This window comes from Thunnus albacares, chromosome 8, assembly GCF_914725855.1.
Source record: "Thunnus albacares chromosome 8, fThuAlb1.1, whole genome shotgun sequence".
Classification (NCBI taxonomy): domain Eukaryota; kingdom Metazoa; phylum Chordata; class Actinopteri; order Scombriformes; family Scombridae; genus Thunnus; species Thunnus albacares.
In genome coordinates this window covers 6,757,123-6,774,015 of record NC_058113.1, presented here as the reverse complement: position 1 = coordinate 6,774,015, position 16,893 = coordinate 6,757,123, and the positions used below count along the sequence as shown (strand labels likewise).

Here is a 16,893-nt window from a genome sequence, read left to right as displayed (position 1 = left end):
ACAAATCATCACCATCATCACACTGGCACATGCCCAGGCAATTATTTACAGTAACATCCAATTACATATGCAAGAAGGCACCCCAGGATAGGACCTCTCTGTAGCATAGCTGCTAAATGACACACACACATAAACGCAGCCTCAAATGTGCACCCACATGCACATAAACAAACAGACCATTAAACTGAAAAAAATAAACAATTTAAAGTCCAAACATTTTGATTTATGTTTGCATTTAAAGGTGCTTGCCTATGCTTTCTATCTGAAAGTCACACTGTCTTGGATATGGTTTGAAAACGCCAGACATTATCAGGACTAACAGGATTTGAATTTCTGTGTTGGACACACAAATAATTTTGGCACAAAGAATGTGGCTTCATCTAATGAAATAATGGGCCCAAATTTTAGGCGGAGAACCAATTTGTGATTGCATGCATCAATTATTTCTTGGGTTTAAACCAATATCAGGGCTGAGGTCTCTTCAGATGGGTAAAATGGTAATTATCTGGCCTGCTTTCCCTTGCTCAATGTCATCCATATATTTATCAATGGTATAATCAATGGTTTTCATGTTCCTAACATGTTACATGAAAAGGGGAAAACATCTGAGCTCATTCTATTGTAGTAGCACTTAAAATAAATAAAATAAAAAAATAAAATATACTTCTTAGCACAGATCAACATGATACTGATGTCTGTTTGTGAGTCAGATGGAGAAAGAGTTGCAGGCTGTAGTGAAAGACACTCTTTTTTTTTTCTTGTTATTTATATTGTACAAGTCTGTACTTTCTGTGCAAGTTTCTGTGTGCATGGCTGGAACTCATTGCTGCCCACAGCTCCATGTATTACTGTAGCCGTGAAGCACTCAGTCAGTCAGCTAGTCAGAGCTATTATGGCCACGGCCAAGCCACACTGTTTGAGAGATAATGCATGGTTGACTTGATCTACAAGTGAACCTGACATTTTGCTTTCCTTACATCACAACACAACTACCCAAACTGATATGGCAGGTCCCCTGATAAGCAGAGCAGGACTCACTGATTTGCTTTGTGCTCACTGTAGTGGCTGCATGGTTTACTCAAACATACTAAGGACACACTGACTACATCAAAACACAAATACAAAGATGCGGATCGTTTGCAGCATAATTCATAATGCAGTTTTGGTTTAGAAGGTTTTTTCATCTATGAATATATTATTTAATGTTATAATAACAGCAAATGGTAATGAAAGTGAAACCATAGTTGAGGATGATAGCAGTATTTCTTCAGAATTAAAATCACATTTTTCACAAATCCTGTTGCTCGTATCAGAAGGATCAAAGCTTCTTTTTATCTTCTCAAAAGGGATAAAAACATTAAACATTGACAGTGTTTGGGTTTTTTTGTTTTCATCCTTTCAATTTTTTCATCATTTACTACTGCTGAAAACCAGAAAACTTAAGCTTACACCCTCCTCCTATTTTGTACCACAAAGTAACATCTTGTGCTGCAAAGCAAAGCAATATAGATTTCCTTCCGAATCAGATTTGATTACACGCAGATTTAATGAAGTAGAAGTACTACTACATTTTGTTGAAAAGTTCTAAAACACCTATGGTTAGTATTTCAGTTCAATGTCACCGGTTTTATTAATCACTAGAGATAATACAGAAGTCATAAAAATGCCTTGACTTAGTCATTTCTTTACTACAGATGCAGATACATATAGAAGAGGTGGACATGCATTATTCTATAGATCTCACACCTAGAAAACATTGCGTGTGTCTCTGTAATGACACTGCTGATATGACCATTCTACTGTACTAGATAGATTTAACAGCAGATATATAGAACAGCAGAGCAGGAACGGTGATGGCTGAAGGCCCCACTGAGGTTCCAGGTCTTAGGGGGCCACTCTTCATACCCGCAGGGCTCGAGAGTGAGCTGGTGTCTCTGTCCCCTTTGCAACTCTCTGGATGTTTGCTGTCTGCCAGTGACCCATCAGGGAGGGACACAGTCTGGATAGCAAACTGTCACACTGAGGAGATGCAGTATCTGCATGCTTATATGCTTCCTGTAAGTCGCACACAAACAGCTTGATGTGAACATTAACATTCATGAACAAATGTTCCATTTGGAATAGCATAATGCTTATACAAGTCACACGCTATCACTTACACACTTATCTCAAGAGTTTTATGAATTTGAACGACTACTTGCAGCAGATTTGGGGAGATGCTCCTTTAACTGTGACGCACCTTGCTTTAAAGGAGCCAACAAACAAGCAAAGCGAGGTGTCAGTCTTTGCAGAATATTAGTCTAACAGGCAACAACAGTGAAGCTCATAACTCCCTGGTTTCACACATATCGCCTTGTTTTACAGTACGCAATATGTCTTCCCAAATGAATGATTATCCAACACTTCAATACACAACAGACCTCTATTGCAGCAAAGGCGCAAGAGGAAGAAGAGGAAGCAAAAAGAAAGAAAAGTGAAACAAAGTTGAGTGGTGCCAGCTGCTTTGCCATCTGTCACTGTCATGGCTGTACTTGTGATATGTTGAAACAACTTTCTTGAGAAGTGCTGGAGATAATCCTCAATTGTTTCCATTTGCAAGCCCCTGATAGTTGTCTTGGTATTCCAGCACAAAGTGAGTTCAGAGTGGGGGTTTTGGTGGAAGTTGGAGATAGCTGACTTGCCCCCCCTAACAGTTGAGGTTTTTTAAGATTTGAAGTGTAGGTTCTCCATGTTTTACCACTCATTAGAAACTGGGTAAATTAAACCAGACCGCAATCTTTATCTCCAGACATCTCCAAAATCATATATTACATATGGCTTTTTACATAAGTATTGTCACTCATACACATTCTACAATTTTCCTTTCCTCTTTGCCTTTTGGTCATATTGGCAAGGGAAGTAGAAAAACACAGAGGCTTTGCTTGCCTCACCTCCTTTAGAGAAAGAAGGACAGCCAACCTACAGGGAGGCAAACCCCTGCTGGTGGACCTTGATAAGTCCTCACTGTCCTCTGTCCTGGCCTTAGCCCTCTGATCCTAAGCCTACTTGGCTCGGGGCCTACTAAAGACAAAGCTCCGTCAAAATGACTCTGGACGGATGAACAACCAAGCAGAAAAATTGAAGTCCTCTGACAAAAAAAAAAGGGTAGCATCAGGTTAGTATTGAAGATAAGAAAACTGATAGTTGCTGGATGAGATGAAGGTCTGGACAGTGTCCATTCACTCCCTGGTGGTCCAGCAGAGCCTCATTAGATGGATGTGTGTGAGGCTGTCAAAGCAGGAATATTATACCACGGGGTCGTCAGCAAACTAATTGGGTAACAAAGACCATTTCCAGCTCGGGAAACCCATCTTTTAACAGTCCGTGTGCTGAGACTCTGATAAGAGAGTTCACGTCTAATGCATTTAGTGAGGGGCAAGTTCACCATCTTTATCTTATTTACTTAACTTGGTGTAAATATTGTTGGTCTTTTACGGTGGATTTAGTAAGACCCCATTTCTCTGAAGTGCATGCAAAGATCAAACTATTGAAGACTGCGGCAGTATGGAGACGATCAGGTGGTATGCAAATCACAGATACCTTTGTCAGTGTGTTCGTCATTACAACATAGTTAAGCTTGGAATACATTTCATGTGTTTCTTCTCTTTGTTCCTACAGTCTCCAGTGATTTTTAATTCATTGTACTTTGCACTGTGTTTATTCTAATTGTTATTCTGCACACCTATGTATAGATAGAGCTCGGTTTCTGAATCAGGAGGTGAGATTGGCTGCACGGAGAGAGTCTCCTGAAATATAAAATCACATACAGAAGATGCTATTCTAATGCATCATGAAATTTATGACTCCACCAGAGAAGAGAGGGGAGTTCAAAAGAATATTAAAATCCAATACCTAAAGAGGGGCACAGAGGTTTATCTAAAGTCAGGGGCTTTATTCAAGCATCATGCCTGCTATTTTATTGTTTGTCTTTATTTACTGCCTCTGACTGATCCTAGTCTTCCATGTGTGGTTATGAGAGCAGGGATTTGTTGTGACCCCATTGACTGATTGACTCCTGAGTTCCCTTTCTTCCTTCTTTGAAGAAATCCCCCATCCGCATGTTTATTCCCGACAGAGAAAGAGTAGATCTGTCCAGAGAATATGCCACCTGCCACCTTGACCCCCAGGGGCCATGGTAATATCCATACAGGTGAACATTACTGGCTCCGGGTTCCCTATTATGTTCCCTCACACAGCTCCTCGCTGCTTCGGGAGTCAACCCTAACATACATGCAAAAGATCAAACAAGTCCTTTCCAATTGAATTCAAATGGGAAATTTTGTGTAATTCAAACAGTGAGTAGTGAAGCGACAGGGCTGTTCTGTCCCCTGACCAAAGCCAAACACAAGAAGTACACGTGTGCATGCCTGCGCCGCTGTACCTCCAAGACATTATTAAGTCCTGGAGCACATGCATTACAAATTCAGCTTTCTCTTGTTTACAACTTCAAATAGTTCTCAGGACATACGCATTATACATAGCAGTATACACACATTTACTTGTGAAGTTGAATTAAACATTCTCCACTACAAAGAAAGTTGGGGACATTGTCGAACGATGCTGTAGGGCTAGAGAAGGTGGAGATGATTCGTATGTAAGTTTTGACTGAATCAAGAGAGTGTGGTGATGTTTAAATGTGAAAGGAAAAGAGAGAATAGGAGACTAGGGAAGGAAAGGAAGGGAGGTAGGGGTGGAGAAAGGGGGTTGCTTGTCTTCAGGGCAGGTACAGCTTATACTAAACTGTTTGGCTTTAGAGTTGGAGCACCTCAATGTGCCTGAAGGTCTTGAAGAATGGAGGCTAGATGGAGTCCCCACCCTCCCTCATACTCTCTATTCTCTACTTTTCTCCACCCTGATTTACTTTGCTGCATGAGTGTTTCCAGTTTTAAAAAATATGACAAAATAATTTCTAGATGAGCTGTTAATAATTTACTCCTTAATCAAAATCCTGAGCAACCAATTATTAGTCTGCTTTATTACTACTCTGTTATGTCTGAAACAAGCGAGTGAACATACAGTAATCATGCCATGCCACCCATAGTCAATATAAATATAACCACTGTGAGCATTTCAATGGAGTGAAATAAGTAATAGCTAATGCAGCACATGAACTTTGATGCTTACAGTCCAGTCAGCAGGATAAAAGGTGATTTAAATGAGAAAATATTTATTCCCCATAGCGCCGCCATGATAGCAGCAGCCAAATAAAGGCACATACGCACAGTGATGGGTGTCCCTTTAAAGATTCCGGGAACAGCAGTGACTCTCTCAATTTAATCGATTTTAAAATGAAAAGTCAATTTAAGAAAGTTGAAAAGAGAAAGATGGGCTAAGGGAAGAAAAAAGCATTCTCTTGCACTCAAGCAGTAAACTAACTGCCGCACAGAGCAGGCAGAGATTTCAGCTGAATTATCTCCCACCTCACATTTGCTCTTAGGCAAGCAGTTTAAAAGCCAAGCGATTGAGCCAGTGATCCAATTTGAAATGCAGAAATGATTAGAGCAGCTTGCCTCATTTCATATCGAAATTCTCTGATTTATGACAGGGCACCAGCCAAGATCTATCTCTAAAGGGAATTAGTGTGCAATTCCTGCATATTTCTGTTATTTAGTCTCCCAATAGCAGATGCTATAGCCTTAGAGAGAGGGAGAGAGGGGGGGGGGGTGAAAAAGGAATGAAAGCGGTATGTAGGTATCTTTTCATTTCAGCAGATGTAACCATGGCCATTTAGAAGAGGAGAAAATGACACAAAAGCAGACTTGAGAAATGGAGGCATTTCCCACTTTATGTAGGATGTTGACAGAGAATCTTATTTCAGGGCGCAATGAAAAATATGCAGCGCCTAACTAAGCATATACACAGCTTTTCCCAGCATGGATAGTAGTGGGAGACATAGACTGTGAGGTTGGCTTTGGCCGTTTATTCAACAAAAAGACCCTTGCAACCCATCCATCCTTGAGGCTAAGAAAATATTAATACGCAGAGCGATAACGAGGGCTAGAGGAAAATCTCCCTTAATGAAATTTCCAGTTGACCACATGCAATTTGTTTCATCGCAGTGAACAACTAATTGCAATGGACGTTATCAAGGTGTGAGTGTGCTGTCTGCTGTAAACTGACTGGTAAAACAGGTACAAATCCTTTATCCTCACTCCCATGTTAGAAACAGAGAACATATAAACTTGACATAACCCATACATAAGCTTGTTTTTTTTCCTTATATTTATACTGCTGGCATCATCTGGAAAGGACAAGGCACATTCAAATAATTTGAGACATGTCGCCAGGGTGTTACACTGCTCAAATGTAATGTAGCGGAGAGAAAGTCGAATGTAATAATCAGTAATTCATTTTGAAATATGTCGGAAAACAGATTTGTGAAAGTAGTTTTTTATTGAGAGTAAAAAGGAAGAAACAGGCAATATTCAAAAGGTGTTTACACCGTTATTTAACTGTAATATTTTGTCTTTTTGTTTCAAAATGGCACTCCTTCATACCAAGTGGGTGTTGAAAGCGGGATGTATAAAGCCAATGCATGTCTTGAGATATTCAGACAGAGTGGTTTTGATCTCTCAGTTGTCTAAATCCTGCAGCTGTGGGATCAAGACAGATACAGTGCCAGTCAGTGACCTTGGTAGAGGGAAGGGGGGGGAAAAAAGCGATGAGGAAAATAATCATTCCCACCAAGGTTTGTATCGATTTCACCTGCCCTGACCATGAAGCGGGTTAAGAGTAGCCAGTGGTGGTGAAATGGTCAGCGGTGATATCATTAGCTTGTTGTTTACACAGGGAAGCAGGGAGTTAGGAGAAGGCTGAGTGTCACAAGCCACTTTCTTCTTCACCTCCTTCAGCTGATCAGAGGATCATGGTATCAAGGAGGGATTAGTAGTGACTTGGGATTTGTGTGATTGGTTAATTTATTGCGGTGATGGCAGGTCTTTCATCTATGGCAACATTTAATCAGCGCAGCCACAGAGGCTATTACAGGTTAGCTCCTTTCTGGAGTCAGTCCGGCTGTGCCATCAGCTCTATCACAATTCCCCTGAAATTTCCAAATTATCTGGAACAGGCTTTAGCTTCTCAGTAATAAAAATTAGAACAGATTCCTGATAGAAGCTTTTGCTCACACAGGGCCAATTATAAATAGTACAGCCCTGCCTCGGAAGAGGGAAAGGGGAGGAAAAAAAAAAAATCCAACTCTGAGAGATGTGCACGGAACTTATCGTTCAGCCCCTGCTCCGCTCTGATCCAAATCCGTGTGGCTGAAAATTTATATTAGATTTTATCACAGAGGCCTAAGTCTAGAAAAATCAATGAAGGTTATCTTTTATGTTGCAGCAACTTGTGGAAATATTGATTTTCATTTTATAGCGAATTTGGAGCATCAGTTTGTAATCACTTCCTCGCTGACTACACTGTTTTGGTCACTGTATCTCTTACACGAGGAACGGTAACAGAGCTCAGAAAAAAAAATAAAAATACCGAGAGAGTATTGAAACCACTGGAGTGAAGGCAGAGGGTGGATAAACCATAACACACTACATAGAGAGGAAAGCCGGGGGGGTTTACAGGCTCTGACTGAGCTGATAGACTGTAAACTGATATTTAACACTGTATCTATATAAATGTATTACATATTTACTTGTTTTTTTTATTTCTATTTATTTGAATACCTATTACAAATACCTGCAATAAACATATGAGAGCAAAACATAGAATATATTCTCTTTTTTTGCATATTTCAAATCATAAAGATGAGATTAAAATATGGAATGAGCCACTTGTATACATGCATATGTACATTTTTTGCAACTGACATATTGAACAATCCAAATGGGGTCAGCATATTTTACAAACTCCACTCAGTGTGTTTTTTTTGGGACAGGAAAGAGCTTCCATACTGTACGTCACATCCCCTGGTTGTGTGATTGTCGTGTAGAAGAGGAGTTTGTTTCTATAAAGCCAGTTCATCATATGCTCCCTCGCTCCAGGGAAATCGTAATTTTCTGCCTGTCAATCTGCATTTCTTCTGGCCTCGGCCACTTAGGCCAACTGATCCGGTTGTACAAATGTTTTCATTTGCATTTGCAGACGCTCCTCCCTGCAGTGACGCCACTGTGTCTTAATCCTAAATATGTTGTGTGCAGTTGCTCTTGTGCATTTCTTTGTCTTTGTGACGGCTGGTACATGCAGCATGCTTACAAAGCACACCACTATTGTCACTATGGATGCATTATGTAAATCTGCACTGAGAGACAGTCATGGGCTGTTGCTGCTCAGTTTCCAACAAAAAGAAAACAAAGAAAATAGTAGAAATTGACAATTAATTCAAAATAATACATAATACCCATAGTTTGAATTTTAAAAGTTTCTATCACAGCAATAACTAAAGGAACAATTGTGACTACTGCATTAATTTCTAAAACGTTTGTAGTGATTTCTAACACTGGGGGGATGTCTAGTTAATGTGGTATTTTGTTCCTGTTGGCTACATTAAGAGCAGCTGGAATATCATGAATTCCCAGAGGCTCAGAGGGACGGCAGAGAGGCCTCTCGCTGCTGAATAAGAGATGGCTCCAGTCTGAAGATCTAAGAAAGGGTTAATCTGATTCCCATTTCAGATAGTCGTCCTAGCAACAATCGGCCGGTCTGCTCTGCTCCTTTGACAGGGGTGTGAGATTTTCAGGTTAGCCAGATAGAAGACTTTATTGTGAGGCTAATTTGAAATGTGAAATCGAGGATGACTTAAATTACAGAGGTCTTCTCTCTCTCTCATCTGCTGCCAGGATGGGATAAGAAGATGCCAGGAGAAGAAATAAGAATATCAACAGACACAATTTACTGTCTGTGTTTGATCAGTTTGGCAGTGTAGTTTGCCAATGTGCAGGGATATATATAAGGACTGTTTAGAAATCTGTCTTTATTTAGTGTCTGTGTTTGTTTTCTTAATTTTGCAGACAAATTCCGAACAAGTTCCTATCGTCTCTGTGAGATGTTTTTTGCTATTTTGTAAATAATGCTCTCTAAGAAAAATCAGTTTGTCCTCCAGCCTCCGAGTAGATAGAGTTCATGGAAAGAGAAATGGGCGGGTGGAGGAGGAGGGGGCATGCAGGTGCACTGCCGGAGCACAGTGCTCATCTCTTGTGCATATCTGTGCCAATTCAGACCTTTAACATGCTCAAGTGACATTTGCATTTATCCTTGAAGGTTGTTGCCTTGTGCGGGGGAGAAATAAGTGAAAAGCATGGGAGAGGACTAGTATTTTTCTGTTGCATTAGGCAGATAGACAGTGTCCTGTCGCTGCCTGCCTCAGATGGAAAAAGAAATGAAGTGTCGAGATTGCACCCCAACCCATTTTCTCTTAGCTAAACTATTTCTGTAACATCCTAATGAAGGAGGGCCCCGGGGTTCAAAAGTAATGGCCTTGAAATACTGACATTTTGCCTTTGAGTAATAGGCTACTGTACCCAGCTGCCTGAGATGTTGCTACTACCCCTCCAACACACACGCAACAACACCAACACACCATTTTGCAAGCGCAGTGACAAAGAAGCGAAAGGAAAAAAAAACACCAAAATGAAATAAAACAGAACAGAAAATCATTTGAGGATAAATGCAGCAAGCAAATCTGGTGACACTGCACCACGTGAATCTATTATGGTGGATGTTGCACTCTATCTCCTTCTTTTATTTTTTCTTGCTGAGGAATAAAACTCCAATGTTTGACCTCTGACCAAGAAGAAAAATGACCTTACACGTTCAGAATAATTTTCTGGCATATTATAAAAACTCTAACCTCAATCGCCCTTTGAAATGGATACTGATTCTTTGAATTCTTCCCTGCTTGTTTCAGGAAATAGTGAGATCCTGGCGATAGCGAGGCACAATGTGCCCAAAGTTCACCGCTGAACACTCGCTTCCTTCTCTCTGAAAGTCATCTCTCCAATTTTTCTTTGGGTTTTTTTTTTTTTGTAATTCACAGACACCTGAGATTTTCTACTTAATCTGAGAGATCTGCTGCTGAATCATTGGGTTCAATCCTGGATGATAGTTCCCCCTTTTCAATACAACGCAGCCTCTTGCTCCCATTTGTCTCCACTCCAACCACTACTACAGCCTTTGTCTGTAGGCCATCACACACACATACACACAAAAAAACCTGACTCTCAAATCTTCTCAGCAATGTAAAAAAAATTAAAAAAAAAAAAAAAGGTTGGTGTGGAGTGGGTTGAGTTGCATGCTGTATAGTTTCTGAAATTGTCTGTTTATGGCCATTCAGAGCAGCTGAAGAGCGTAACTCAGTGGTTATTAATGTTTCTTTAATCACCAAAATAAGCAAATGATTAGTGTTTGTTATCTGTCCCCGTCCAGAAGACGAAGAGCACGGTCCCGGTGGTGCTGAGCGCCGGCCCCAGGTGGCTGCTGGATGTGACTTGGCAGGGAGCGGAAGACAACAAAAACAACTGTGTGGTGTACAGCAAAGGTAAGCAAGCAGCGCCGGCATCCTGTTATCTCTCTGCAGCGCAACACACCACACCACACCACGCCACAGCACCGCCGTAAACACACAGACAATCCTCCATCCACTCAACTCCTGCCTGTCTGTCTCTCTGTCTGTCTCTGTCTTTCTTTTACTTTTTCTCTGCTCTTCCTTGCTCTCCTCGCCTCTCAAAGTCACAAACACACACAAATAATTGCAAGCACACAGCTGCAAGGACACACATACACACGCTCAGACATATGTGCACACACTCCCACACTTTATCTGTTTTTCTCATCCAAAGAGTAATTTATATCACTAAAACTCTGATTAGGAACTGAGAAACATCACTTGACACACAAAGTTAATGGTCTTTAGATTTCACAAGGTAATTAATGCCCCCTTTTTTTTCCCTCCTCTTTTATACTATATAAGTGAATCCCTATCTCAGAGTAGATAGCGCGCAAAGCACGAGTGGAGATGGGTTTGCCATTTTGCTTAATTTGTTCTCTGACTAATTCAGCAAAGCTCTAACTGTATATCTATAATAAATCAGACATAGTCATACAAGCCCCACCAGGAATGGATTTATGTAAATATGTGCAAAAAAATACAACATAGCTGTCATAAAATCCATGTTGTTTATTCAACATTGATCCTAAAAGCACAAAAACCCAAATGACCCACTGTCATGAAGCTAAACTCCTCAATCTGCTGCATTGTGTCCAGCAAACACTCATTAAAACAGCCCAACAGTGATCCGTAAAGGGCTCGGTTTGTTGCAGATTGTATGAGGAGATGCTTAAACTGTATACAGCACTGACACTACAGTCTGCAGCTTCACTTCTCATGAAAGCGCAAGGCTTCTGCAGCTATAATTGGGTCTTGACGGGTGTTAACCAGAGAGACACAGCAAAATAAATACGTAAATAAAGATTTGTGTTTTGGATTCCAAAGGGTGAAGGAAAGGGGCTCCATTTATCACTTTTCAAAAATGATTACCCCGTGACAATACCCCCAAAGCTGAAATGGAGCTTCTTCTCCCTCAAAGTGAATAAGTGGCAGGAGTGGGATTTGCAACCCGGATTTTCGGTCTCCCAATTCTCATCTACTAATCACTAGACTGCACTGGGGAGTTATCCTCTTAACCGGCTACTTAACTTTGTGCTCTTTATCACCAAATCATTAAAGTTTTGATAAGCTGTTAAAGAAGATTATGCACTTCTTTAAAATCTTCTAATCTTTTTGCTTGGAGACTGACTGTATGAAACAAAAAAAAGGGGCAATAACAGGATTTCTCACTTTTTTTTGTTAAGTCTAGAGAATTTTCTCTGCCACTCTTCATACATGTATCCTGGAGATAGCATCACATGCAGCACATTCAGCATCAGCACCTCAGCTATGTATCACTGACAACCCTTTTGTTTGACACTTCCAGCTTGACCTTATTAAATTAAACACAATAACATCTCTAGACGTCCCCATGCGAGAGTTGTTCTGTGTTGTACTGTGTAAGTTCATTAAGGGAAATCCTCCAAAAGAATCATCACATGGTTGCCAACTGATGATAAATGATAATAGAGGGAATGTTGAATACAAAGAATTAATTGAAATCTCAGAGTAGAAGTTAAATATCTCCTGTCACATCATGGAAGCTGTGTCTGAGACGATGACTGAGCTGAAAACACGACATAATTCTGTTCATTGTTTTATAGGTTTAGCATGTTTAATTATGGAAAAATTTTATGTTTTATAATAGGCTGTTTCCAAGACTTGTTAACAATGTCACAAAAAAAACTTCACCAATTCTGTCTGTTTCTCACATCATGAAAACTTTTGACTTTAAAACTTATGCATCAAATATCCAAAATTCCATACCACTATGTCACATATAAAAAAAAAATCAAGCTTTGTAATTCCATACTTCCTGAACAGCTTTGTATCAGCTTTGCCACAGAGCTTTGGAGGAATTGGTTGGTGTCCATTTTTTCGGCTCTGTAACCAAAATTGTTCCACATTTTGCTTCTGGCAACGATTTTTTTTTTTTTTCAGACTGACTGGGACTCAGTTAAGAAAGTGTTTGATGCTGTTGAACGTTTTCAACCGTTTGACTCCTGCGTCCGCTGTCCAAAGCCAGTCTGTGACTCGATTTTATACCATCATTCTTCTTCATCACCGTTTAAATATTCCAATCTGCACATGTGTGCACCCTCTGGAGGTGACATTGAAATTGAATGTCGATGAGCTGAACACGTTCGGTGAAAATATTAAATCTTTGTCGAATTTAATATTGAATTTGGTCTCTTCGCCCCAGTTTTGAAGTGGAATTGTGTTTATCGCGTCGACACTAGTGTGGATTGACTAAAGGCTCTTCAGAGTCCAACAGCAACATTCTTCCCACCTCAAAAAGCTGAGGCCCAGATTGTTTATATCTTCACCCCTGTGCTGTTTCTACTCTGTAGGCTGCTTCATTGCTCCCTGAGATGCGTTACTTATGGAAAACAGTGAATATCTCAATACACAGTATGCTTACAGAATATGTTTTGGCTCACGTTTCAGTGGTCTCGGCTTTCTTTATGGCTGCCTGCAAAGATAGTAGCAGTTCACTTTGGATGCTTGCCAATGTGAATCTATGGGGGAGTATCTCTAAGTAAGGACTGGTGATTGGTTTGAGTGGCTGTAGCTTACTATTGGGTGTTCTCTACTATGATTTCTGCATTACATTTTGTACAACTGCTCATCCTCTATCCCTCATACTTATCATTCAGGAAGTCTGGGAAATATGTGGAGAGGGAGAGAGAGTAGGATTCAGCAAAATGATTCCTGGAGTCTGTAACAAGCAGCATGGTGGTTTAGGTCCCTCACAGGGCGCCCCTGGTCATCAGCGCCAACACAAGCTAAACTTATAGTGTAATATCATATAGATAGAATTATTGGCCTGTTTTGGGGATTGTGTGATTCCTGTCTCAAGCAACACTTTCTCGTTTCTGACTATTTGTATTTGGTGTTGCTGTCTGTATCATTTTATCCAGATGAACAGAAAGACAGGAACATTTTATCCTTTTAAAAAACTAGAAGTCACAGACCATGATTAATGTTTGAGACATTTAAATGTCTCAAATTATGATTCACAGAGCCATTTCATGAAGATAAATTCTTCTTTGAATTACTGTTCTTAAAATGAGAGGCAGCAAGAGCCCTGAAGTGGAAGTGGAAAAGTGCAATATCTGTTTTTCCCAGGCTGTCAGCATGGCCCTGTTTGTTTTACATTAAACTCCCAGGAAGAGCCTTAGCAGCCAGCCATTACTAAAACTCTCAACTCTACTACTGCGCTAACTCATTATCAAGAAATCCACCTGGAACTCCCACAATGCTCTCCTCCACACTCCGACAGTTTCTTTGAACCGCTGAAGTTATAGAAACAGGCAGCAAGTCTGCAGAGTAATTATATGTTACAGTAATGCTGGAGACTGAGGAGAGAGAGAGAGAGAGAGAGAGAGAGAGAGAGAGAGAGAGAGAGAGAGAGAGAGAGAGAGAGAGAGAGAGAGAGAGAGGATGACAGACAGGGACCCAGAGAGAGTGAGAGAGATAGAAACCAGTTGAGAATTTTCTGTACAGATAAACAACAGATTGATAAACAATACAGCTGGAAAGTAGGATTTAACAGAAAAAACTAATTCGGCCGCATTTTGATTTTTTTCATCTGACATATCCCAGCTGAATATGTTACCAACAGAGGCTCAAACTCTGTAAACCTGCCTAACTGGAAGAATTTTAGCAACTCTAGCAAGCCAATAAACATGAAGCCAGTTGTGATGCATTACTGGAGTTAAACTGCTTGTTAAGTTTAAGGCTGGTGTTATTCTTTATTCTCATTGTCAATAAATCCCATGAAAAAAAAACAACAACAATACGTTAGTCAGTCTAAATACTTTCTGACTTGCCTACTCTGCCTGTGGCACTCAGCCACAAACCCACTCATTTCCTTCTGAAGATGTAAATCTTTAAAAACTGGCCCCAAATAAATTGCTTCATTTTTTAAAAAGGCTAAATCATTTCCTTAAACAGCTGGGCACTGTAGTTTTTATGTGTTACTCAAACGTGAGGAAAAATTGCATTTGTTAGGGACTATTTTCAGCTGTGGATTAATACACATTTATTATTTACAACACACAGGATGGTTTGTGCAGGATTGACTCAAACACACCACAGTGCCCATGTTCATCATGATAAAGGAACATGTCTCTCAGTGCAACAGTGTGACTCACTGATGTGTTTTTAATAGTTTTTGGACAACAATGGAGCGCTATGGCTAAAACATCTCCAGCCTTATCCTTTAATTTAGTGAATTTTCTATAACGGAAGAACTCTTTCTTTAAACAATCAAACCTAGTCTGAGTTCATATTTATGGAGGAAATTTGATCTCTTTACAACATTTTTTTATGATCTCCTTACAACAAACCTCTCCCCTGCTACAGCGTATAAATGCTGAAATCAGACACGGTCACATCTGAGCAAACACTTAAAGAAATGACAAGTGTCATTTTTATGTCTGTTGTACAATATATGACTTCATGCATTGTCAGCGTGAGCCTTCATTGTGCTTACCCCATTGTTACCTGATAACTGAGCCCACTGAAACTATACACACTCAATGTGACCACATTATGTGGCATTATTCAGAGGTCACCTAAACTTTTCAACTATAAGCCTCTTAAGCCAGACCACATTCAGATACAGCATGTCCAATAAGTCTCCAGAGCAACTTAGCCCATTGTTCGTGTAGAAATTGACCAATGTAACTAGGCCGTTTTACATAAGCCCGGACAGTGCAGAATTAGCTAACTCGCTGTGTCTTTGTATTATTTCATATTCTCTAAGTCCTCACAATCAGATCCTTTTTATGCCTCCATTTCATTTCCACTTCTCCACAGCTGAAGACCTCTGAGGCATAAGATGAACTAGCATGACCTGCCTGGACAGATGTAGTATCTATTTGACTTTTTTTTTTCTTTTTTCTTTTTTTTTTAATAAAACCAGCTTTAAATCACTACTGGAACGTACTGTACAAAGACATTTGTAGGTTTTTTTTTTTTTTTTCACCAGAAATGAAAGCGTAAAACTGTACTGTTTCCTGCACTGCTCCCTGGCAGCATGCAGCATTAAACAGTGAGAGGAGACTCTTACAGTTCAAAATTTAATTGTTCATTTCAACCCTCCTCTTTTAAAATGACTGCGGCGAATAGGAGGTGCGAGGGTTATTATCTGTTATCTGGGAACATAGCGAAATAGTGTGACTGAATAATAACTAAACAACTGACACAATGTAAAAATTTCATTATCAGTGTATTAAAACAAAATTGTACCCTAAAGGAGTCCCCACCACAGCTCCGAGCAGCCGACTAATTATGTTTAATTAAAAGACAACAGAGATCAACAGAATCGTTTTCATTAGGAAATTATTAATGATTCCACTGCAACAATAATTGATTGCACTGAGCCACGCGATAACTCGGTACGGTCAGGCTGGAGTGAGCCGGGTGGAGAGGAGCGGCTGGTTTAGGCATTTGGCAGCTGTTGAGTAGCGTGTCTTGCAGCTGAAGCTTCCACATTAGCAATTGAGGAGAAGTTATAAAGCTGGCTTTAAGGAAGAGGAGAGGAGAGAGAGTGGTGGGCTAAGGACAGCAAAATCCAAATCATAGGGCGATCTGAGAGGACTTAACCATCCCACACATGTATTTAGGAGCACAGGCATTTATGCACATACAAGCACACACATTTCAGTACACATGACTAAGACGGGAACACACACTTTTATTATTTCCTCTTTTCTACAAACATATTCAAGAGGGCGTTTTCTCTTTTTTTTTCATCCTGTCTCACTCATAAGCATATAAACTACATGCACACACACACACACACACACACACACACACACACACTTTGTTGCTGCTCCTTTCAGAGCCATGTGAAAGACGTCAGCTCCAGACGCTTCCTCCGACAGCCTTTTATGTGCATTGTTCTCCCGCTGCGCAGGCAGTTTCCCTGTGCTAGACAGTATAGCACAGGCACACAGGCATCAGACACCACACTCTGCTACATCACCCACATTCCAGCAACAAAACACACACGCGCAAACACAGACCAATCGCCATTACCGAAAATTCTCATAATGGCTGCTGACACATATATGTCCATCTGCATTGACTGTAGTCTAAGCCTTGAGACAAAAAACAACAATACAGAGAGAAAATGTTAAAGGAGTGATGGGCACTGATGAGGGACAAGATTGTTCTTTTCATGTATCACCGTGTAACATTTTGTAGCTGTGGTCTGTTTGCTTGCACGCACATTTTTGAGTATGTGCTTGTGA

The 16,893-nt window shown here is 40.3% G+C and overlaps 1 protein-coding gene across 1 annotated transcript in view; it reads left to right on the top strand.

Moving 5' to 3' along the window:
- Window positions 1-16,893, top strand: part of zfpm2a (zinc finger protein, FOG family member 2a) — a 118,203-nt gene that overhangs the window by 62,109 nt on the left and 39,201 nt on the right. The window contains exon 5 of the mRNA XM_044359613.1: window positions 10,411-10,522. Coding sequence (XP_044215548.1) covers window positions 10,411-10,522 — 112 coding nt within the window. The remainder of the gene's footprint in view (window positions 1-10,410; window positions 10,523-16,893) is intronic.